The sequence below is a fragment of the Schistocerca serialis genome, chromosome 4 (genome assembly GCF_023864345.2).
Source record: "Schistocerca serialis cubense isolate TAMUIC-IGC-003099 chromosome 4, iqSchSeri2.2, whole genome shotgun sequence".
Lineage (NCBI taxonomy): Eukaryota > Metazoa > Arthropoda > Insecta > Orthoptera > Acrididae > Schistocerca > Schistocerca serialis.
Genome location: NC_064641.1, coordinates 582,645,622 through 582,672,027, shown reverse-complemented (window position 1 = coordinate 582,672,027; position 26,406 = coordinate 582,645,622). Strand labels below are relative to the sequence as shown.

The following is a 26,406-nucleotide window of genomic DNA, read 5'->3' as shown; positions in this document are numbered from 1 at the left end:
TACCAGCGGCCACATGCGGAATCAGATATAGTGGGAATCTGCTTGCTGAGTACTCCGAGATGAATGCTCTTGCACCTTACTTACATGAGCTCTTATTCTACATTATTTGCTGCATTATCTGTCTAGCACAATTCACATTAGTTACTCATTTACTTGCAGAATGTCATCTGTGCTAAATGGGTAAGGGACACAATACTTGGAAAATAAAATAATGCTAATATTGCTTTAACGTTAATTTATTGATAATAACATTTTTTTAAATTAATAACTGAACATATTGCCTACTTTGGTAATAGAGGCACAACATCAGCCAGCGTGTTTACATAATAATTGGGAACACAGCCCAAAATTTCTTTGTCATCAGACTTCTCCCATTGCTCAATGTCCACTAGGGATGACACTCCTGTCAGTACCATTAAAGTTTTGAAGCCACAGCGTGTTCCAAGAAGAATGTCTGTGTTTCCTCTGTAACAGGTTTCATAACTCAAATAATGTTTACAATGATACTTTTTTTGTATAATCTAAACAACATAAAGAAATAATAGCTCTCTCTCCTTTCACATTAATGATAATGATATCATTACACACCAACAAGTTTACTCCATAAGCTTTACTTCATAAGCATTAACGAGTACTACAAGAACCCACACAATTAAATAGTTTCCCTGTGCAGCTTCAAAGATAGTCTATGATGATTTACAATTTTACACGTCCCGAAATTGTGGTGTTTTTTAAACATAAAGTGAAGTATTTTATCGCAGATGATGACACACACACTGGAGCAAAAAATATTTATCACAGATGGCAACACATGTAGTGGAGCAATATGTTTGTAAAGTGCCATAGGGCCACTCATGATTTAATTAGGTAACTTGCTTTCAGACTAAATGACAACTGGGGTTCACATCAAATTTTGAATTCCTATCAGGACTGTTATTCTTAATTCTAAAAGTTGAGAGTATTTGACTTTCATTACTCCTACATTAATTAATGAGAGTGTCATCTCAACGTTGAGCTAGGATACATTCTGACCCAACTTTCAAGGCACATCACTTTGTCAGCCTTGATGTAGGCTTAATTCCATTGCTCATATAATCCTGCTTTTTTGTGTTAATATTTTACCAATTCATTACTATACTATGATTTATTAAACAAAACTATAAGGCACAAAACTATTAGACACAAAAAGATGAATTTTACAGTCAAATGCCTCACACTTCGTATGACACAGACTTCCTTCTACCCGCAAACAAGGTGATATTAAGAAGTTCACATAATTACCAAGAAAGAAACACGCTTTGTCCCTTTAGATTATTACAGTTAAAATTACATATTTTTTAACAAATTAATATGGATAGATGCATAACTGAAGAAAGACTGTCATTTGTCTTTATTTCCAGGCAAAAATCATAGGAATGAAAGTAGTTTACAATGAAGGAAGCTAGCCTACAAAATGCTAGCAAAGTTGACATATACCTGTAAACTGTAGCATGTGAGCGCTAAAATGTGTGAGCTTTGTATTAGTAGTTAAGATTCCAACAGTCAGTTACCTGTTAGAACGATGCTAATTCTATTCTTATGTTTCATACTTTCAACAAAATGTAGAAAGTTCAGTAAAAAAATGGTAAATTTTATGCTGTAGGTGTAGTATTTGGTGATGCACTTTTCGAGTGCTTGGAAGTGTTGCATAGGTATGATCTTTCTAAGCTAAGGGCCAAGAAGATTGATTTACCATGGAGCAAAATGCTACAATACAGTAAGTGATTCTAGTTTTCTTGCAAAAGTCGATCCACAGACATAATGATCTGTTGTCTGTGATTTCTCTTATTCTATTGCGGCAAAGTTTTTCTGGTGGTTCAGGTCACTTTGGAGCCAATTCAGAATAATGGCTGAATCACTTCATGCAGTCACCCATCAAATGACTGAATTGGTAGCCTGATAGTAGTGAGCAGCATTGCATCAAGTTCTGCCAGTAATTTTGGCAATGGCAGAGTAACTTTTGAGCCAGTCTACCTTGCTGTTTACCACATGAATACTAACAGTATTACAGGTTTCGTGCCTAAAGAGGAATAACGGTGTTATGTAGCCATTCAAAATTATAGCAGAAGACTTATAAAGTCTTTTACTTCTAGGCTCTATGTAAGTGAAGGCTATGCCTTCCCACAGTGTCTCAAAAATATGATGACCACTGATTTGCAATGTCAATGGGACAACAATGTTGTGCAGAAATTGGCAAATACATGATGGGAGAATCACATTTTCTTGGGGTAGAATAAAGTATACTCCCTCAATCTTCCAATAAATAACAAGAATGTGTGTGTGTCTGATTGAAGTCAAAAGTCATCAGAACGGTTAGCTCATCACGTCATGTTGACCTGACCGTCGTCACAAAAAAAAGCTACAAAATCATCCAAATACATTACCAGACATTAAAACTGCAACCCCATGAAGATGGCATGCAACAAATGTGAAACTGCATAAGTGAACTATATATTGAATATGCAAATGTTTTACATCTGACCACTAACGCAGAAAGTGGGTAGAAGTAAAGCCATCAACATTCAATATACAAGGTGTCCCTCCTATGAGTTCTCGAACACATTTTCTCTCATGTTTGGACAGATATTTGCAATGTGTAACTGGACTTACCCCATACAAATACTTCTCATCATGTCTTTCATGCAACACCCAGTGTTGACAGAAAGCATCAGTTTGTTTCCTGTTGCAAATGAAATTACTTTGAAAGTGGAATTTCAAATGACCATTCGATACAGCAGTCCCAAATGAGTCTAATATGACACCTGCTTTATTGGTATGTATTATCAGGGGCAGTAGAACATGACAAATAACCAGTACTCCTCCAATGACAGTAGCGTCCTGACTGCTACAACCACGCAACAGCGCTGTTCAGTCACTGATGTAGTACTGGTTATTCTCTACATTTTAGTCCCCCTGTTAATATACACTGATAAAACAAATATGGGACTCCTCTAATAAATGGGCCTGTAAAATTGCACTTTAAAAATAATTTTGTTTGCAACAGGAAACAAATAGATGCTTCCCACTCACATTGGGTGTTGTTTGAATGATGTGATGAATCACATTTGTTTGAGCTGACTAACTACACACTGCAAACACTAAATTGTAAATATGTGCCAAAATATCAAAGAAAATATGCCTCGCAACTCTTAGGGGGGATGCCTGGTACAAGGAAAGTAAACAGTGGGTTTCTCATTCATAATTTGGATTAGAGTGTGGATTGCTTTCGATAAGATTAAGTTTTGCCTCAGGTACGAAGAAACTTTTACTGGCATACACTGGAATTTAACAGCAGTAGGATTGTGGCCTGTAGATATGGTGCTTTATCATTTCACAATATTGCTGCTCACATGCAGGACATCAATGGCCCACACAACTGGCATTCAAGACGACAGACATATTTGCTTGGCTGTGCATGACTTTACATCCACGTCAAGGACCTTGAGTCAGGAAATGGACATGTTTACTGCAACACAAGTATCCACACAGACAATATGACAATTTCTAAAGGGGCACAGTCATCTTCTGAAAGTCTGTGTATATAAGTGCAATTTTGTTAACCGTTATCCTTTGTGGTATTGCAATTTCAAGGACTAGCAATGTGTATTTTGTGGCTGTCAAGTAGAGTGTTGACCTGCATGCCATCCTCAAGCCATGTAACCAGTTCTTGTAGTGCTGATGTTGGAGGATGAGATTAAACACAAATTGAAAAGGATAGTGACATAGTGTATTACAAGTTCATCAGCAGTATGACACTCAAAACTCATCATGACATTCCCCTGTCCCTGTGGTGGCAGCAATAAAGCTGTAACAAGCTGCTGATAATAAGCAGCATGCTCAATATGCCTGGCATGAAGTTACATCCCACCTACTCAATATCGACACCACTGAGCAGTCCTCAGCTTTTGCACCAAATGTCCACATCATGCCACTGTTAAAGTCAGAACTGGTAATATAAACTAATTGTAAGCTTTCTTTTTTAGGAAGATAGGAAGCTTTATTTTAAAAAACCTATTTAGTTTTCCATAAGCATCCCAAGAAAATTTTACTTTGCTATTTATTTCTTTTACTGATCGTCCAGCTGTTGTCTTAAAGTGCCCTAAATAAGAAGACACTATCAAAACGAAGTTTTAGGAAAATGACAGCACATGAAGGAGTAAGCAGTGCAGTATTGGGAACATCAGCAATATTTCTAGGTTTGGGAATATTGGAATAAATGTTTTTTTTTTTTTTTTTTTTTTTTTTTTTTTTTTCCCCCCCCCCTCCTGGAATGATACATAATTTTTAATGACTTTCAAAACCTGTTGGATAAAGTTCAGTGATATAATATTTTCAAGGATTTGCAGTGCAACATTTGAAAAAATTTTCTAATACAAATGTCAAGGCAGGTCACAAAACTCTTTTTCTCTTTTCCACTGAAGCTGTAAATATTGTTGAACAGGTGTCGATACTAGTCTCTCTCTCTCTCTCTCTCTCTCTCTCTCTCTCTCTCTCCAGCTTATATTAGAAAAATTAATAATAAATTAATTTTATAGAGGGACAGACAGGTCATTGTGGCATTATTATGTGCCCAAAATGGTTTCTTGATGCCATATCAATTGAGGTTTTTACTTTGGGGAACTAAGAAAAAAAAATAGTGCTCCAAATATACACGATGACACTGTTGAAACCCATGGCCACATTCAGACAGAAACTTGTTCTTCACTCTCTGCGTACTGACAATAAATCATCTGTGTTGTTAGAAACTGTTACTTACCCCATATTATTTTTCTGCTACTTTTTATGTGTTGCTATATCTAATTACTGAAAACACATTGAAACAACAATGTATGAGGTTGTTATGCTGGAATAAAACATATTTTGGAAGTTTGTAGGCGTGTTTGTCGCTGTTTTCCCACTTGGAGGAACTGAAGTGTTTAGTTAACTTGTTAAAACAATCCATGAAATTCAATTTTACTTCAAAATTAATGAAATGTAGTGCATTATTTTAACAAATAGAAAAAGCTACACCTAGAGCTGGAATCAAACTTGTGAATTTGAGTATTCTGATGCAAAACCCTGTCCACTTCAATTACAGGCCAACAAATCAACACAGCATTGAACAATGATACATTTTGTGGATGTGATTACAATGTTGCCAAACTGCCACCCTCTGACATCCATTTTCTCTACAGTGGTCTACTTCTGTACAGCTGAATCTTAATGATTACAGGGTGCAAAAACTGGGTTTTTCTTGTGATACTGTGGAAAAAATCCGTAACACTTTCATCAAAATTCATAACCATTCACTATGTGATTAAAAGTATCCGGACACCTATTAGTGGACATTAATATGGGGTGTGTCCACTCTTTGCCTTTATGATGGCTTAAACTCTGTTGGAGACACTTTCAATAAGGTGTCTGAATGTCTGTGGAGAAATGGCAGTCCATCCTTCCTAAAGAGCTGTAACCAGAGAAGGTAGCTAGTGATGTTAGACACTGGAATCCAAATTGATGTCAAAATTCTAACTCACCCCCAAAAAAGTTTCACTGAGTTCAGATTGAGATCCTGGGCATGCCAGTCCATTTAATGAATGTGACCGTCCACAAACCACTGTCTCACAGATCTGCTGCTTCTTGATAGGGTGCACTGTCATGCCGATACAGTTATCTGTGAACTGTTCCTTAACTATATGCAGCACACAATGCTCCTATATTTAGGATTTTCTTAAACACAATAAGGGGTATACACCCTAGCCATGGAAAACACCCCCCATATTGTAACACAACCTTGTAGCTACGTCTTTATTGGCACTAAACATGATGGTGTTTTCCAAGCATCACCCAAACACAAATCACTTGTTTCCAGTCATCCACTGTCCAGTGGCATCTATCTGTGCACCATATCAAGCAGTGCTTAGCATAGACTACAGAAAGGTGTGACTTATGAGGAGCTCCCCAGTGTTCAGCTGGACTCCTGGTAACACTTTGGAATTCCTTCTGCTGATTTCATATGATTTTAATGTCCCTGATGGATCTGTTACTCAGGTGATACCCAATGTCTAGTTGACGTCTGAAGTCACTTAGCTCTCCTGACCAACCATTCTGCTGTTACTGGTTCTCTACTGACAACACAATATACTCCACCTCCTTTTATATTGGTGGGTCTGCCTCTCATGACATCTTGTCAATTTTGCATTACATACAAGTGTCCACACACTTTACTCAGAGAGTGTGTTATATCAACTAAACAAACCTCTGCCTCCTTTAGAACTAATGACAGATACAGGGAGTTTCGTTAAGAAGCACTTACCTGTCACCAATCATTAGCGTTCTTTGAGGATTTATGTTGTGCTTCTTGATAAGATAATCTCTGATGTAGTCTCCAGGCTTTCCAATGACTTTTGGTTTACGTCCTGCGCAGCATTCTACTGCTGCTACTATACAGCCAGCACCTACGAATTACAGCCACTTTTAATAAGGGATGCTAGTTTTTTTTTTCTTAATACTTATAAAACAGTTCTTTTGTCCAACTCAGTTACACTACCATAACAAAATATCTGCTAGAACTGCGAAGATATACTGTAAATGCTGCAACTGAAACAACAAAGTGAACAAGGAAACCACAAAATGAGCTGAACTGATATTTAATATATCGTGCATAGAAAGAATACAAGTAAGGCACTAGCTCAGTTCTAAAGCATTGAGGGGAAAACCAGCAAAAATATTTAAATTTAATATTTTAGAGAAACCCCAGAAGAACTGAACCAATTTCACCAGACAATGATTGGAACCCTGCTCCTTTTAAATAAGCATCTGAAACCTTTAAGCATTGAGCATTTTACGCAACTTATAAAGAAAGCATAGCAGAAGACTAGTATCAGCAACACACATCCATAAATGAACTCAGAACGTATAAACTTACCCCTGCTCCAATCAACACACACAAACACTACACCACTGAGTGGACTTAGAAAGCACATATTTACTGTTAAGTACATCAAAGATAGTAATATGATTTACATCTCCTACCACTTGCATGGTTAAAGGTATACTAGGATCTTTCCTCCAGAAAGTACAGCTCTTGTAGACACAATGAACTGTACTCATACTGTCAAACAATCTTTGGAACTTCCTTTGTGACCATGACAAAGTACTTGAAATTTATAAGGGGCATTCAAAAAGAAACAAGCAGGAGGCATAATTACAGAAACCATTACCTGTATGTTGGAAGTATTGACCCTGGCTATTGAGACACTTGATACAAGGCAGTGAATGGCTGTCTCATAAAATTCCCGAGGCTGCGATGTTAACCACTTCTGCATGTACAGCTGGACGTTGTCATCCGAGATGAATCGTTTGCCCCTCCGAGCCTTTTTAAGGGGACCAAAAATGGCGTAATCACAGGGAGAGAGGTCCGGACTGTGTGGAGGGTGGCTGAGAACCTCCAATTTGAATTTATGCAGGAGTGCCACGACTGTGTTGGCCATATGAGACTTTGCATCGTCGTGAAGCAGAATGACCCCATGGGTGAGATTGCCTGGAAGTTCTGATTGAATCGCTTGACAAAGGGGTGGTCAATGTTTGTGAGTAATGCTGGGCATTCAGTGTTGTCCCATGCTGCGGAAGTGAATCAGAAGGGGGCCATGTGGGTTAAAGAAGAACATCAGCATAACCTTTCCTGCACTCATACGGATGATGACGTCCTGCTGTACGTGCGGAACTGGTTAACATCGCAGCCTCACGAACTTTATGAGACAGCCATTCACAGCCTTGTGTCACAGTACTGGTTTCTGTAGTTATGTCTCCGGCTCATTTCTTTTTGAATGCTCCTTATATTTGTCCAACTTCATATGTTGCAACCTAGCCAAGAGGTTGTACAATCAGACACAATTTCTTCCCTGCATCAAATATTGGGACCACAACACCATTCAAAATTTCTCTGTGAGAGCATAGTGCAATGGGCACTGTTGACCTGGCACATCATTTAACCTTTGCGAAGAGCAACTTCTTCCTGCATTTTCTTGTAAAACAAAGTACATAATTCTGCCCATGCAATAGGCAGATCCAACCATGTTGTCACTGATGACACTTTACAACAAATCTTTTCTGGTGACAATACACTTGACCAAAATGAAGGTCTTCAAATTCCCGCTGGTGGCAGTTGTGAAGACTTCTTATATTATAATGAAAATCTGAGCAAGTAGGGGGACATTCAGACTACTGGAATAGGAGCATGAGCTTTAACATGCAACCAAAATATTGTTTGTCTTGTACAATAATCTACTTTCAAATCATGGACATTTTGCACACATTAGGGATGCAATCCAAGTTATGGCTTTGCTGCTTGTTGAAGATGTTTTGAAATGGTGGAGCACCTTTATGTCCAATTGCAAAGACCTCTAGCTCCTTCATTAACCTATATATGCCTTTTTCGGATGTAAGTAAGTGCATTTGTTTCACCAAGATGGTAGTTCACACTACTGTCTCAGTGAAAGAATGTTGACTTGCGAGGGGAGGCCACAACATTCGGATCATAGATTTATTTTAAAAATTGCACACATTTAGTAGTTCATTAGGACAACATCCCCCATGAACCATGGACCTTGTCGTTGGTGGGGAGGCTTGCGTGCCTCAGCGATACAGATGGCCGTACCGTAGGTGCAACCACAATGGAGGGGTATCTGTTGAGAGGCCAGACAAACATGTGGTTCCTGAAGAGGGGCAGCAGCCGTTTCAGTAGTTGCAGGGGCAACAGTCTGGATGATTGCCTGATCTGGCCTTGTAACATTAACCAAAACGGCCTTGCTGTGCTGGTACTGCGAATGTCTGAAAGCAAGGGGAAACTACAGCCGTAATTTTTCCCGAGGACATGCAGCTTTACTGTATGATTAAATGATGATGGCGTCCTCTTGGGTAAAATATTCCAGAGGTAAAATAGTCCCCCATTCGGATCTCCGGGTGGGGACTACTCAAGAGGACGTCGTAATCAGGAGAAAGAAAACTGGCATTCTACGGATCAGAGCGTGGAATGTCAGATCCCTTAATCGGGCAGGTAGGTTAGAAAATTTAAAAAGGGAAATGGATAGGTTAAAGTTAGATATAGTGGGAATTAGTGAATTTCGGTGGCAGGAGGAACAAGACTTTTGGTCGGTGATTACAGGGTTATAAATACAAAATCAAATAAGGGTAATGCAGGAGTAGGTTTAATAATGAATAAAAAAATAGGAGTGCGGGTTAGCTACTACAAATAGCATAGTGAACGTATTATTGTGGCCAAGATAGACACAAAGCCCATGCCTACTACAGTAGTACAAGTTTATATGCCAACTAGCTCTGCAGATGATGAAGAAATTGATGAAATGTATGACGAGATAAAAGAAATTATTCAGGTAGTGAAGGGAGACGAAAATTTAATAGTCATGGGAGACTGGGATTCGTCAGTAGGAAGAGGGAGAGAAGGAAACATAGTAGGTGAATATGGATTGGGAGGAAGAAATGAAAGAGGAAGCCGCCTTGTAGAATTTTGCACAGAGCATAACTTAATCATAGCTAACACTTGGTTCAAGAATCATGAAAGAAGGTTGTATACCTGGAAGAATCCTGTTGCTCTTATATCCTCCTTTCAAGACACGGTCCATTCCGTTCAACTGCTCTTCCAAGTCCTTTGCTGTCTCTGACAGAATTACAATGTCATCGGCAAACCTCAAAGTTTTTACTTCTTCTCCATGAATTTTAATACCTACTCCGAATTTTTCTTTTGTTTCCTTTACTGCTTGCTCAATATACAGATTGAATAACATCGGGGAGAGGCTACAACCCTGTCTCACTCCTTTCCCAACCACTGCTTCCCTTTCATGCCCCTCGACTCTTATAACTGCCATCTGGTTTCTGTACAAATTGTAAATAGCCTTTCGCTCCCTGTATTTTACCCCTGCCACCTTCAGAATTTGAAAGAGAGTATTCCAGTTAACGTTGTCAAAAGCTTTCTCCAAGTCTACAAATGCTAGAAACGTAGGTTTGCCTTTTCTTTCTTCTAAGATAAGTCGTAAGGTTAGTATTGCCTCACGTGTTCCAACATTTCTACGGAATCCAAACTGATCCTCCCCGAGGTCCGCTTCTACCAGTTTTTCCATTCGTCTACTCCCGGGGCCTTGTTTCGACTCAGGTCTTTCAGTGCTCTGTCAAACTCTTCACGCAGTATCTTATCTCCCATTTCATCTTCATCTACATCCTCTTCCATTTCCATAATATTGTCCTCAAGTACATCGCCCTTGTATAAACCCTCTATATACTCCTTCCACCTTTCTGCCTTCCTTTCTTTGCTTAGAACTGGGTTGCCATCTGAGCTCTTGATATTCATACAAGTGGTTCTCTTCTCTCCAAAGGCCTCTTTAATTTTCCTGTAGGCAGTATCTATCTTACCCCTAGTGAGACAAGCCTCTACATCCTTACATTTGTACTCTAGCCATCCCTGCTTAGCCATTTTGCACTTCCTGTTAATCTCATTTTTGAGACGTTTGTATTCCTTTTTGCCTGCTTCATTTACTGCATTTTTATATTTTCTCCTTTCATCAATTAAATTCAATATTTCTTCTGTTACCCAAGGATTTCTACTAGCCCTCGTCTTTTTACCTACTTGATCCTCTGCTGCCTTCACTACTTCATCCCTCAGAACGACCCATTCTTCTTCTACTGTATTTCTTTCCCCCATTCCTGTCAATTGTTCCCTTATGCTCTCCCTGAAACTCTCTACAACCTCTGGTTCTTTCAGTTTATCCAAGTCCCATCTCCTTAAATTCCCGCCTTTTTGCAGTTTCTTCAGTTTCAATCTGCAGTTCATAACCAATAGATTGCGGTCAGAATCCACTTCTGCCCCTGGAAATGTCTTACAATTTAAAACCTGGTTCCTAAATCTCTGTCTTACCATTATGTAATCTATCTGATACCTTTTCGTATCTCCAGGATTCTTCCAGGTATACAACCTTCTTTCATGATTCTTGAACCAAGTGTTAAGTTATGCTCTGTGGAAAATTCTACCAGGCGGCTTCCTCTTTCATTCCTGAGGACATATAGAACCAAATTTACATAATTTATAAACTGATGAGGCACATAACTTTTCTTCCGTAGGCTAAGCAACAATTGTACAGAAAGGAGGAGCCTCTGGTCACAAATTTAAAATCAAATAAATCTGCCAAATTATGAAAACAGTGGTTCCCATACATAAATGAAGCGGAAATAGCTATTTCTATAGATCTAAATTGACATACAGCAATAGAGTGACTAGCAAATAATGTAAATAAAGCTGTTACAAGAATGAATATATTATTCAATTTTATTTTGTTGGTGTCAGTGATATTATATTATAATATGTTTATATGTTCCCTTACTACACTTTATCCACTATTCAGCTTAGTATTATATTTGAAATTTTACAAATTACAGATTTTTAACGTAATTTTTTTTTGGTTAATAGTACAAAATATATTTTGGAGCGGTTTTTTCTCTTTGTAGTCATCTTTTAGCTTTACAGCACTTTGTTGCTAATCACATTTTGCACACAAGATTCCTATTCTATGTGCACATTTTCTATACTTTTATAGAGGTCATTGATGGTACTGTTTCTGCAGAGACCTATATGGCACTTCTTTCTCAGCTTTTGTGCCCCAACTTCATGTTCTGCCAGCTGTGCTCCCACAATGTTTCTTCCTTGAAGTATTTCCTTTCTATCAAAAGCTCTGTAACTGTGCCGCTTACCTCATCCAAGATGTCATTTGATCGATCATTAAATCTTTACTTTGCCCTGTCACACACAGTAACAACTTCTTTGTTTGCTTTCACTTCACGATGCAAAGTGCTTAGAAGAATAAAACTTTTGTTTTCTTTCCATGATGTACAGGCAAGGTGCAGTCCCTGTTGCCCATCAGTGACAGGACACTGGTGAAATATATTTTGGTGCTGCACTTCTTCACCTCATCAGAGTTCTTCAGAGGTCTTTTAACAGATCTGGTTTACTGTCTTCCTTCTCCTGTATCTTGTTAGCTGGATGACGAGACATAAAGAAGTTGTCTATCATCACATTTCTTCCTTGGTTTAGACAAGGCTCTATCTGGTGTAGGAGAATTTCCTCTCCTACAGGGCGAATTCCAGGATCCGTGTTCTTACTGAGGTATGGGAATCACTTCATACACACTTAGCCTCTATCTCAACAACAATTCAGAAACTGACAACTCTTCTCTGGGTTACTGGGAACGAATTGGGTGAACCTGTATTATTTTTTACATTTCAAACATCAAACTTATTGGTAAACAGGTGTCAACTAACTTTAATTTTTCATTGAAACTTAACTAAGCATTGGTGCCATGTTGTTGTGTTATTCAGTGTAGCTGACAATTCATTTTTAGTGTATTTATCACAAAACAATATTGTATAGTACAGTATCCAGAACAGAAATGAAGGAGGGATCATTTTGACCCTTTCTGCACTTTTAGTGTCAACTTCTTAGATATACAAGTTCTTAAGAATTTAAATTTGTGAAATGTATATCCTGGAGCTTCTTAAACAATTTATTTCTACCATTTTCAGAACACACATAATTAAAGTCTAAGAGAAAAAGAGAACAGTTAACACGCTTTGCTTATTTTTTTCAGTTATAATAATTAATAATATACATGTGGCTCAATGGTCTAGTGCAATTGTTTGAGTTGGACACCACTTCAGCAACTTGTGTGTCCCTTAACTACCCCAATTATCCAACTGTGAAAAGGTAATCTACACTTTGAAGTGGAATCCAAACCATATAATATATGTCATTTTTGGTGGATCCTCATATCATTGAGGGGTGATGGTTAGTTTAAAAAAAAGGCACACACTGAAAAATCCATGGACTGACCGGGATTCAATCCCAAATTTCTTATTTTCCAGGCACGTGCTTTACCATTAGACCACCAGGTCCAACTATGATGTGCTATGGAGTTATAATTTAGTATAATTCATCTTCAAGAAAGGAAGCTTTCATCCCCAATAAAAATAATACATGGTGCTTGCTCAAGATCACTAAGAGCTATGTTTAACTAGTTAGGTATTTTAACTGGAATATATCTGTATGTAATGTCTCATACAATTTGTTATGAACAATCCATCACAAATGAAAACAAACAGTGATCGCTACAGCTAAAATAAGAGAAGAAAAATGGAATAATTGAATCTCAGATACTGGGAAATATGTTATTCTGAAAAAATCTTTGCTCACTTACCTAATGGCATAAAATGCCTCACAGGTAACACAGCAAAATTCCATAACAAGCATTAAGTTATGTTACACAATAGATAAACTGACTCGCACCACTTCAATACAATATATCATTCAAATAGCCCACATACAATTAAACCAAATCAATTCTGCTCATTCAAGAGTAAGGAGCAGAAAAGTAATATTGGGGTGGAAAAACTGAAACATGAACAAATAATTGCAACATCAATAACAAGAGATAGTTTAATTTTTGGATGGAGATGATGATCATTTTACAAAGCCTCTTAAGGAATGAATGAAGATCTATTGTTACATAAGGAGGAAAGAGCGAAAAGTATTTATTAAGAATGCTGAATGCTGAATGCACTAAAAAGCAAGGGGAACACAGGGTACAGTAACTAGTCCATGATACAAGCAAGTAGTAAACGACAGTTAGCAGTAACATTACTTCACTGATACGTGGGTAAGAAATATTGATGATTTATTTTTAAGAGTTTCTAAAGCAATCTTAATCTTTAGTAAAATATTGTTTAAACTGTCACAGAACTTAATGATATTCTAATAAGTTATGCTGAAAATCACAAAATATAGAATTCATTTGAACACTTGCGAGATGAGAAATTGAGTAATGTCAAGCATAATATATTTTTTTTAGTTATAAGATATGAGAGACCAACCTGGTATTACTATATTGCTTTTTGAAGGAAATTGCTGATCTGTATTTGTAGCTAGAAAAAGACAGTCTGGATTTTTGAGATATGAGCCTGCTTTTAGTATTTTGGGATAGCTGATCTGTTCATCAAATCCTACAATTACAGCTCCTATTTCTGGATCCAGCTTTGTTTTGGAGCTAACTAGTGTTCCCATATCACACACCATAGGATCAGGCTGCAAAGCACAGATTTAGTCACATATGTATAAAATGAAAAAAACAAAGAGATATAGACACACATCTTTAGTGTTCGTGGAATCAAAAACTTTCACAATATTAAAGTCTTTCCTATGTTGTTGCTCAAGAACTGCCTGGAAAGTCTACTTTTATTGACAGATCTTTTGATTGGGAACATTTGTGAAATTAATTTCACTGAGACTGAAGACAGATCTTCCGCACAAATATTTAATAGATAAAATATAAATATGTTAGTCAGAAAAAACTGTTAATGACAATGAAACTGGAAAGACTGATGAAAACTTATAGACATTAAGAAATATAAGTCATTCTTGGAGTTTACCCAACATGTATTATCCTTTGCTGCCCACCGATCCCACTAACAAGCGAAACCCAAAGAAGGTGACACCATATCATAAGGCCTCAGAAGCATCTGGCTCAGTCCTAGTTGCAGGTATGAATCAAGAAGTGATTTTGAACATTACTTAAAGTAACAAATCATGGGATTGTAAATGAGCAGTTAGAGCAGTATTACAATCACAACAAGGGAAAGAGCTCAAATTCAATTTCTTAACTGCAACAACATTTACAAAGCAATACAAACTGAATATTAATCACTGAAACTGAGAAGAAAGAGTAAAGTTCACAAGCTATCAAGCACCAATTACAAGTTATAAAAATTTAATTAATGAAGATGCTATAAAGTTGTGATAAGTGCAAGAAAGAAGTGCTAGCAATGAGGGGCAACAGTGGAGCACGATGACACTTTACTTAGCCTCTAGTTCATAGAAGTCCAATGTGTTGTGCCGATGGAGGGTGCTGGTTGTCCACAAGCTCTTCTGCGATGAACACAGATACTACTTGTCGACCGCTCCAGGATATCGACAAAAGTATGGTTGAGTGAACCTGCTGGATTCCATTTAAACTACTTGATCCCAGCAAGAAAACAGCAGATTCACTGCCACCCTAATGTCCATACCCACAATTAGCTACCTCTTTCTTACCAGTGAGTCCTGAGGGAGCTCTACAGATCTGTTAGATTGCCATTACCTGGCTGGTCCTAACCCCAACTACCTCCCAGGAATGGCATATGCCTGAACTCCTTGTGTTCTCCTTAAAACCAATGAGCTTCTCACACAGTCACCACCCTCTCAGTGGCCATCAATAATTACACTTTGAACACATTGGCTTAAAATTAATCTGTCCCAAACCCACTCATGTGCAGTGGGAATAGTGTTAAGTAATTTCTGTCTCACTCTCGTCATGGACAAACAGAAAATCTGTATGCAGGATTATTAAAAATTCTTATTTCTAGCTGACTTCCCTGTTGTTGTTGTTGTTGTTGTTGTGGTCTTCAGTCCTGAGACTGGCTTGATGCAGCTTTCCATGCTACTCTATCCTGTGCAAGCTTTTTCATCTCCCAGTACCTACTGCAACCTACATCCTTCTGAATCTGCTTAGTGTATTCATCTCTTGGTCTCCCTCTACGATTTTTACCCTCCACGCTGCCCTCCAATACTAAATTGGTGATCCCTTGATGCCTCAGAGCATGTCCTACCAACCGATCCCTTCTTCTGGTCAAGTTGTGCCACAAACTTCTCTTCTCCCCAATCCTATTCAATACTTCCTCATTAGTTATGTGATCTACCCATCTAATCTTCAGCATTCTTCTGTAGCACCACATTTCAAAAGCTTCTATTCTCTTCTTGTCCAAACTATTTATCGTCCATGTTTCACTTCCATACACGGCTACACTCCATACGAATACTCTGAGAAATGACTTCCTGACACTTATATCAATACTGGATGTTAACAAATTTCTCTTCTTCAGAAACGCTTTCCTTGCCATTGCCAGCCTACATTTTATATCCTCTCTACTTCGACCATCATCAGTTATTTTGCTCCCCAAATAGCAAAACTCCTTTACTACTTTAAGTGCCTCATTTCCTAATCTAATTCCCTCAGCATCACCCGACTTAATTAGACTACATTCCATTATCCTTGTTTTGCTTTTGTTGATGTTCATCTTATATCCTCCTTTCAAGACACTGTCCATTCCATTCAACTGCTCTTCCAAGTCCTTTTCTGTCTCTGACAGAATTACAATGTCATCGGCGAACCTCAAAGTTTTTATTTCTTCTCCCTGAATTTTAATACCTACTCCGAATTTTTCTTTTGTTTCCTTTACTGCTTGCTCAATATACAGATTGAACAACATGGGGGAGAGGCTACAACCCTGTCTTACTCCCTTCCCAACCACTGTTTCCCTTTCATGCCCCTCGACTCTTATAACTGCCATCTGGTTTCTGTACAAATTGTAAATAGCCTTTCGCTCCCTGTATTTTACCCCTGCCACCTTTAGAATTTGAAAGAGAGTGTTCCAGTCAACATTGTCAAAAGCTTTCTCTAAGTCTACAAATACTAGAAACGTAGGTTTGCCTTTTCTTAATCTTTCTTCTAAGATAAGTCGTAAGGTCAGTATTGCCTCACGTGTTCCAGTGTTTCTACGGAATCCAAACTGATCTTCCCCGAGGTTGGCTTCTACTAGTTTTTCCATTCGTCTGTAAAGAATTCGTGTTAGTATTTTGCAGCTGTGACTTATTAAACTTATAGTTCGGTAATTTTCACATCTGTCAACACCTGCTTTCTTTGGGATTGGAATTATTATATTCTTCTTGAAGTCTGAGGGTATTTCGCCTGTTTCATACATCTTGCTCACCAGATGGTAGAGTTTTGTCAGGACTGGCTCTCCCAAGGCCGTCAGTAGTTCCAATGGAATGTTGTCTACTCCGGGGGCCTTGTTTCGACTCAGGTCTTTCAGTGCTCTGTCAAACTCTTCACGCAGTATCGTATCTCCCATTTCATCTTCATCTACATCCTCTTCCATTTCCATAATATTGTCCTCAAGTACATCGCCCTTGTATAGACCCACTATATACTCCTTCCACCTTTTTGCTTTCCCTTCTTTGCTTAGAACTGGGTTTCCATCTGAGCTCTTGATATTCATACAAGTCGTTCTCTTATCTCCAAAGGTCTCTTTAATTTTCCTGTAGGCAGTATCTATCTTACCCATAGTGAGATAGGCCTTTACATCCTTACATTTGTCCTCTAGCCATCCCTGCTTAGCCATTTTGCACTTCCTGTCGATCTCATTTTTGAGACGTTTGTATTCCTTTTTGCCTGCTTCATTTACTGCGTTTTTGTATTTTCTCCTTTCATCAATTAAATTCAATATTTCTTCTGTTACCCAAGGATTTTTACTAGCCCTCGTCTTTTTACCTACTTGGTCCTCTGCTGCCTTCGCTACTTCGTCCCTCAAAGCTACCCATTCTTCTTCTACTGTATTTCTTTCCCCCATTCCTGTCAATTGTTCCCTTATGCTCTCCCTGAAACTCTGTACAACCTCTGGTTCTTTCAGTTTATCCAGGTTCCATCTCCTTAAATTCCCACCTTTTTGCAGTTTCTTCAGTTTTAATCTACAGGTCATAACCAATAGATTGTGGTCAGAGTCCACATCTGCCCCTGGAAATGTCTTACAATTTAAAACCTGGTTCCTAAATCTCTGTCTTACCATTATATAATCTATCTGATACCTTTTAGTATCTCCAGGGTTCTTCCATGTATACAACCTTCTTTCATGATTCTTAAACCAAGTGTTAGTTATGATTATGTTGTGCTCTGTGCAAAATTCTACCAGGTGGCTTCCTCTTTCATTTCTTAGCCCCAATCCACATTCACCTACTATGTTTCCTTCTCTCCCTTTTCCTACACTCGAATTCCAGTCACCCATGACTATTAAATTTTCATCTCCCTTCACAAACTGAATAATTTCTTTTATTTCATCATACATTTCTTCAATTTCTTCGTCATCTGCAGAGCTAGTTGGCATATAAACTTGTACTACTGTAGTAGGTGTGGGCTTCGTACCTATCTTGGCCACAATAATGCGTTCACTATGCTGTTTGTAGAAGCTTACCCGCATTCCTATTTTCCTATTCATTATTAAACCTACTCCTGCATTACCCCTATTTGATTTTGTATTTATAACCCAGTAGTCACCTGACCAGAAGTCTTGTTCCTCCTGCCACCGAACTTCACTAATTCCCACTATATGTAACTTCAACCTATCCATTTCCCTTTTTAAATTTTCTAACCTACCTGCCCGATTAAGGGATCTGACATTCCACGCTCCGATCCGTAGAACACCAGTTTTCTTTCTCCTGATAACGACATCCTCTTGAGTAGTCCCCGCCCGGAGATCCGAATGGGTGACTATTTTACCTCCGGAATATTTTACCCAAGAGGACGCCATCATCATTTAATCATACAGTAAAGCTGCATGCCCTCGGGAAAAATTACGGCTGTAGTTTCCCCTTGCTTTCAGCTGTTCGCAGTACCAGCAGATCAGTCAATCATCCAGACTGTTGCCCTTGCAACTACTGAAAAGGCTGCTGCCCCTCTTCAGGAACCACACGTTTGTCTGGCCTCTCAACAGATACCCCTCCGTTGTGGTTGCACCTAAGGTACGGCTATCTGTATCGCTGAGGCACGCAAGCCTCCCCACCAACGGCAAGGTCCATGGTTCATGGGGGGGAGGGGGGGGGGGGGGGAGGGGTGCTGACTTCCCTAATAAAATAAATTTAGAATCATAAACAGAACCAAAAAATTGTAATACGCTATCACATCTTTCAATACTGTGGTAGATATCATGTCACACTGTTACATAAACTGTATTAAGTACAAGCCATCAAACTGTCATACAAATGCTAAACACGGGACCAGTTCGAGAAAATTTTTTCACCCAAGAGACACTCCCATGTATGCTTTTGTCTATGTGAGTTTTCACTAGAAATTGTGATATGCACTGTACACAAATCATGCACTTGGGTGCCACTATCAGCTTGGCAACCCCAAGTGACTGCTACTAATTTTGATACATCCAGCATAGAAATCTTACTGTTTAGGCACCTTTGGTGCCTCTCTCAGCTTAGGGCATCCAAAGTGGCAGCTCGTGTCACTTGGGCTTTAAACTGGCCCTGGCTACACAAATACTATAACAGTAAATGGGGGAAAAAAAACTTGACCCCTGGGAAATACTTAAAAAAATGTGAGTACAATCAATTATCAAATATTTACAACTTTGACAGAAATCAAAGGGTTTATGTATGTTAATGAAAAGGAAGAAGATCAGGATTTAACATCAAACTGATGTAAGGGTCATTACAGATGGCTCAGCTAGAGAAGGGAGGCAGCTTTTGACCAAGGACTGTTACAAGAACTGATCTAGCATTTTTCTATTTTGCTTTAAGCACACCACAGAAAACCCACATGTGGTCAGCTGTTCAGAGAACAGTAATGCTTGCTTACAGCATATTACTCAATACAATGATTTCACATGTTCATGGAATCACAATGAGTAAAATGAACTGTAAACTCCTCCACTACATAGAGTATAATTTCTCACTTCTTGTCTAAAATTATGAACATGTGGGTAAGTTCCTTCTTCAATACATGCACTGACTCATAAAGTTGAAAATATGTTGAAGTTCCACATGATACTCCTCCACAACAACAATATTTTGATTTGCTGATGATTTGTTAAAATGCTACAGACCTCTATAAATGAGAATATTTGTGAAAATGTCATAACAAAAGGAAAAATTGTAATAAAAAAACCAAACATGAGAGAGATCTGAATTCATTTCCAATAAATAGTTTGTTCGTAATACTATGGGTGAGACATGATTAATACATATGCACTATTGAGCTTTTTTTTTTTTTTTTTTAAATAAACTGTAACTTTCTACAAATTTCAAAATTACATTTTGAAAATATGAATAGTCACAGGATGTTAACTGTCTTGAGAAATGATACAGTGGAAGGACTCCTAACTGTCAGCTATGACATTAATGCAAGAAATTCTTAAACTGTCAAAATGTGTGTACATAAAGATGAAAGAATCTGAAATTTTTTGGTTATTTAGAAATTATTTTCTCCAAAACCCTCATCCTAAATGTTCTAAAAATTTCATGGTACGTTAGTTGATCATTGTACTTAGGAAGTGTACAATCAGAATGGGCAATACTTGTCTGCACAAAATGTGAGAAATTTCCCAAACGTGATGCAGACACAAGTGATGCCTTGGTCTGAGTGTAACAGTTCTTTCCAGTAATGCCAAATATTACACCCTTCAGATGTTTCTAAACTCAGTTTGAGGACCAGGACCAAGTTAAAGGCAAAGTATGCCTAGCATTTAGAGAGGCCTATCAGGAGTTTGGTTTATTGGAAGGAGAATAGCACTGGGATGGCTTATTGCTAGAAGTCAAGCTGGTCTCCCTTTCAGAGCAATTGCTGTACTACCAAAAATAAGCAGTGCAGCAAATCCAAAGTCTCTATGGGAGAAATATAAGTAAGCCCCAGGTGAGGACATACCTGCCGAAGTCCATAGAGAAAGTCTGATACTGGAAATTAAACTCCAATCAAACATTATCAACAAGGCTTTCATTATCTTTGAGAACAAGTGTATGGTCACGATACATAAAACTTTGCTGCAACTTCGCCTGCCTGCATCAGTTTGAGACCAACAAGGCATACTTTATGTTGATTATATCTAAGAATCCCCCCCCCCCCCCCCCCTTCATCCTCCCCATGAACCATGGACCTTGCCGTTGGTGAGAGGCTTGTGTGCCTCAACGATAAAGTCTGCTGTACCATAGGTGGTGGAAGTCCAATCAAAAGTGGGTGACAGTGGGGCTATTTGTGGAACTGCACTGGCACGAGAATATCAACATATTCGGCCTGATGGAACTCATGGAAATATTGGTCGGGCTGATGCCACCAGAATTCGACATCTCTTCTCAATATTTCACATACTAGCAGTGTAACCATGTGGCCAAGTACTTCAACAGGAACCCTCTTTGTGGGGAATGTGCAGCACCCCACACCTCACAAAAAGGTAGGTGGAAAAAGATGATATTGCCACAGTGCTCGAACTGCAGGGGCATGCATGTGGCCAGCTGATATGGAGTAGCATGTTTATTCTATAGACTAACATATTCCACTTCTAACCACTCAGGCTGATGAAAGATGTTCATAGAAACTGGAATAATTGTATAGGTAGTGTTAAGTGTGGAACATCCCACTGTGTGTGCTCTGGTTTTCCATATGTGCAGATTGGAAAAAAAAAAAAAAAAAAAAAAAAAAAATTAGTTCAGAAAATTGAGAAAGTACAACAGCTGGTGCATGTCTAAACCTGCTACGGAGAGCCACTTATGATTTAGTGTCATGGCTTTGCGGTGCCTTGAAAGTCATGGAGCAAAGGCTGCGGACAATAAAGCATGTGCCAGAACAATTGAAGAATATATGGAAACTGTCATTCTGTAATGTCAAATAAAGAACAAGAATACACGTTGCAATCTATGTTGAGCTAGCAGTTCAGAGACTTGTTTCACCCTCAGCTGTAAATGACGTTGTGCGGTGGAAACGTTAGGCTTATAAAACAGAAGAGGTTCTGCAAAAGTGACTATCTGAACAGATTTTAGCGCTCTTTCAGCATCCACCCACTACAAACGGTGAAGTGTCTCATCACAGTCTAGTGCATGGAGTGGAACCGCCATAGCTAAACCACATCCATCACACTTCATTTGGCATCCTAGTGCAAGATGCAAATCAGAAGTGCTAAAAGAAGAGAGCTTTAATAATAATAATAATAATAATAATAATAATAATAAAAAGAATTTTGAAGAATTTTGACTAAAACAATGGAAGAAGATATGACACTGTCCAAAGCAACCCAATAACTGAGGAAATACAACCGGTCACATGCCGTGACGTTGCCTGAACTAATTTGAATGTTTAAAAACAAAGAAGTTAAGTTTGGTTACGACAGCAGAAGAGTTCATTATAATAAAGAGTCAGGCAGAGGATGTTCGTTGACCATAGGAATGAGGTCAATAGTGAAAGATATTCACGTGCTTAAGTAACCTTTGGCACATGAGTGAAGAAGAATTTCATGAGTGGTACAACGAATTCCAAGTTGTGATTCTAGATTACAGCTGCAGCAGCAATCTGCTACAGCATCCCTGCGGTGGCTGGCCAGTAAGTCAACAGCACAGCTCCACTTCACAGTGCAACAGCCAATCAGCCCATTACTACCTAGACCATGCAAGACGCATAAGCATCCTCATGCAGTTAGCTGTAGCATGGATGATTAGGTGAGCTGTAAACAGCACTGACCTGATTTCTTTTATTATTATTATTATTATTATTATTATTAGTTGTTCATTCTGTGAATAGTTGAAAAGAAACATTTCACTGGCTTTGGGTAGTTAGGTCAGAATCTATTGACAGTGTTTTAAAAATGAGGATATACTTATTATTCTTAATGTTGTACACAGGTTGTACTAGGAAGAGAAAGGAATTAATAGCTCTCATTAGGGCTAAAAGGGAGGAATTAAAAAACTTTAACACGAACTTCTCAAGTTTAAAAACACAAGGGTAGGGAATAAAGACAGGAGTTACAGAGATAATTAAACAACGTGACTTCATGAATGAAGTTCAAGAACAGTTTTAAACAGGTAAACAACAAGATCCAACCAATAAAGGAATTGTTGACCCACGAATTCGGAAGTATACATAATCAAATCTCAAATACGCGAGGCCGGGTAGAGGCATTAGAACAAAACAAAGAATTTGGTGAAGTAATTAGTATTCCAAGCACTTTGATTAGTTTGGAGGAGCATCTGCAGGAGCTAGCTGAACAAACAGTACAAAGAGCAGGTTGAGTGTACTAGCACTGCCACCAATTTTTCAAGTGATACTGCAGATCACCAGAGGGAGTTTCAAAAGTTGTGGAAGAATTAGAATGGGATTCCAAACACCAGAACAATTTTAAGATGATTGTCAGTTGAACGGAGCCTTTAGGAGAGAATTTATATGTCCTAGTGAATATACTAAAATGTATGATGCTCATAAGCCCAGGATAAAACATATTTTTTTTCATAATTAATATGTGAATGAGAAATTGAATTTTGATTTCACTACATGTCAAGAACGAAGCTTACTAGTGGAGATAGTTATGTATGTAATGGGTTTATTTTTATGGCAATAAGTGTGTGAACATCAATGAATATGAAAAAAAAAAAAGCTCTGATCTGAGAACATGTATGTCGTAATATGCGAGGGCTATTCAGGAAGTAGGGAACATTTCTGTCTGACGCCACTAGGCGCTGCTGATCAGGTATATTTTGAAGTGTGCATGCTCAGCAGCTCAGTCGGCATCCATCCGTGACAGTGGGAACATCTCTGCATGTCTAGTTTTTTCGACATTCGAATTTAAACGTGAGCTGCAATCGAAAATCCCACCAGTTGTGAGGTGCGGTCTGTGATACAGTTTTTGTGGGCAAAAAACCTGAAACCTATAGAAATTTATCGTGAACTGTGCCAAGTGTACGGAAACAACTTCCGTACGGAAATGGTGCATTCGGTTTAAAAATGGCCGAACCAACATTCATGATGAAGAGAAGAGTGGACGCCCGACATTGTGACTGATGATCTACTCACTAAAGTTGATGAAACGATTCGTGAAAACCATCGCTTCACAATAACGGAACTTTTGCTTTCTTTTCCACAAGCTTCACGGACTTTTTTGTTTGAAATTGTCACTCAAAAGCTAGGCTACCACAAATTTTGTGCACAACGGGTGCCCAAAATGCTTAAAGAGCTCCAAAAAAGAACAGCGAATGGGGGAAACATTGACATTTTTGGAGGCCTACCACAAACATGGTGATTCATTACTGGATCGAAAATTCATTACTGGATCGAATCGTAACTGGTGATGGGACTTGGGCGAAACACGTCAATTATGAGACAAAATTACAGTCCATGGAGTGGGGGCACACAAGGTCCCCCCAAAACCAAGAAAATGTTTGCAAACCTTGTCAGCAAGGAAGTTGATGGTGACAATGTTTTGGGACAGGCAAGGTGTGCTTCTTATTGATTTTCTCAAATGTGGAGCTACTATAAATTCTGCCCGGTACTGTCAAACTTTGCACAGCCTTAGAATAGCAGTTCAAAACAAACGCCGAGGAAAGCTGATGTTCGAAATTTTGTTTCTGCGCGACTGTGCCCGACCTTACATGGGAAACTGCACTAAAGAACTCCTTAACTTTTTTTAAATGGGAAATTTTCCCTCATCCACTCTACAGCCCCAATCTTGAACCAAGCGACTTCCACTTGTTTCCCAGGATGAAGAACTGGCTTGCAACACAGCGCTTTCATGACGATGCTGAACTCCAGGCGAGCGTGACTCACTGGCTGAAGTCTCAGGTGGCAGAATTTTACGATGAAGGTCTTTCAAAGCTTGTCCACCGTTATGATAAGTGTCTCAATGTGTTTGGTGCCTACGTGGAAAAGTAGTATGTCAGTTGCTCTTTCAGATGTATATAATAAAATGTATTTCTTATACTTAGTTTTCTTTTTTAATGCCAAAACGTTCCCTACTTTATGAACAGCCCTTGTATTATGTGAACTACTGCCTTCTGGAAGGCATGCTACAATCCAGAGATGCACAATACTGGCTAATAAGAAGTGGAATATTTAACAGAAAGGAAGAAAGTAAAGACTTAAGTAGCATTTACATTCCTGACCCTGGTGGAGACTATTGTATACTGTGTAGGTGCAGCTAAAAATCATTACAGACGCAATGTGTCTCAAGTTCAACAGTCATCAAACTGCAGAAAACCCTAAGGTTTATTTTAAAAGGTGGGGAGGGAGGTTACAGTTTAACATCCCATCGACAATGAGATCATTAGGGACAGAGCACAAGCTCAGATTAAGGATGAGCGGAAAAGGAAATTGGCTGTGCGCTTTCAAAGGAACTACCCCAGCATTTGCCTTAAATGATTTAGGAAAATCATGGAAAATCTAAATCTGGATGGCCAGACACGAGTTTGAACCTCTGTTCTCCCAAATGTGAGAGGTTTATTTTAAAGTTGTGGGTTGAATTTTTATGATTTTATTTATTTACTTTATCACTTACCTGAGGTAAAAGCAAACAATGAAAAATCCAGGGTGAAATAATAACAATATTATGAAAAGAGTAGTTGCTACTCACCATAAGGCAGAGTGCTGAATCGCAGATAGGCACAAGAAAAACACTGTCAAAGAAATCTTTAGGCCAACAGGCCTTAGTCAGAATAGACACACACACACACACACACACACACACACACACACACACACACACACACACACACACACGAGACCACAGTCTCTGGCTATCAACGCTGGACTGTGAGCAGCAGTGCATCATGGGACAAACAATTCGGTGGTGTGGTGAGGAGGAGGAAGCGAGGCCACAGAGGGAGAGAGACAGCAAGGTAGGGCTGGGGGATGGTAAAGTGCTGCTTGCGGGATCATACAGACGAGGTGGGGTGAGGGTGGGGCAGCTAGGTGCAGTCAGGATGTTAGACGGAGGGCGGGGTTGGGGGGGGGGGGGGGCAGCAGAAAAGTAGACAAGTAAAAAGACTGTGGGTGAGTTGGTGGAATAGAGAGCTGTGTAGTGCTGGAAAGGAAAGGGGATAGGTGGGTAACGACAATGACTAATGAAGGTTGAGGCCAGGATGGTTACGAGGATGTAGGATGTATCGTAGGGTGAGCTCCCATCTGTGCAGTTTCAGAAAAGCTAGGGTTGGTGGGAAGGATGCACATGGCACAGGCTGTGAAGCAATCATTCAAATGAAGGATGCTGTGTTCAACAGTGTGCTCGGCAATGGGGTGGTCCAGCTGTTTCTTGGCCACAGTTTGTTGGTGGTCATTCATGTGGACAGACAGCTTGTTGGTTGCCATGCCCACATAGAATGCTGCACATTGGTTGCAACTTAGCATGTAGATAGATTACATGACTAGTTTCACAGGTAGCCCTGCCTTTGAAGGGATAGGTAATGTTCGTGACTGGACTGGAGTCGGTGTTGGTGGGAGGATGTATGGGACAGGTCTTGCATCTAGGTCTATTACAGGGATATGTGCCATGAGGCAACGGGGTTGGGAGTAGGGGTTGTCTAGGAAAGGACAAGGGTATTGTGTAGGTTCGGTGGGCGGCGGAATACCAATGTGGGAGGGATGGGAAGGATAGTTGATAAAAGATGTAGATGAAAACTGGAAGTGATGTTTAGGTAGTTGTTACGAGTGAAACTTCCCACTATGCATTCTCTGGTTTTCCATATGTGCAGATTGGGTGCAAAAGAAG

At 39.1% G+C, this 26,406-nt stretch overlaps 1 protein-coding gene across 1 annotated transcript in view; it reads right to left on the bottom strand.

The window, feature by feature from the left end:
* Positions 1-220: 220 nt before the first annotated feature.
* Positions 221-26,406, bottom strand: part of LOC126475326 (glycerol-3-phosphate phosphatase) — a 39,418-nt gene continuing 13,232 nt past the window's right edge. Inside the window, exons 4-6 of the mRNA XM_050103113.1 lie at positions 13,948-14,158; positions 6,332-6,473; positions 221-465 (exon numbers count right to left, since the gene is read on the bottom strand). Coding sequence (XP_049959070.1) covers positions 282-465; positions 6,332-6,473; positions 13,948-14,158 — 537 coding nt within the window. The 3' untranslated portion in view covers positions 221-281. The remainder of the gene's footprint in view (positions 466-6,331; positions 6,474-13,947; positions 14,159-26,406) is intronic.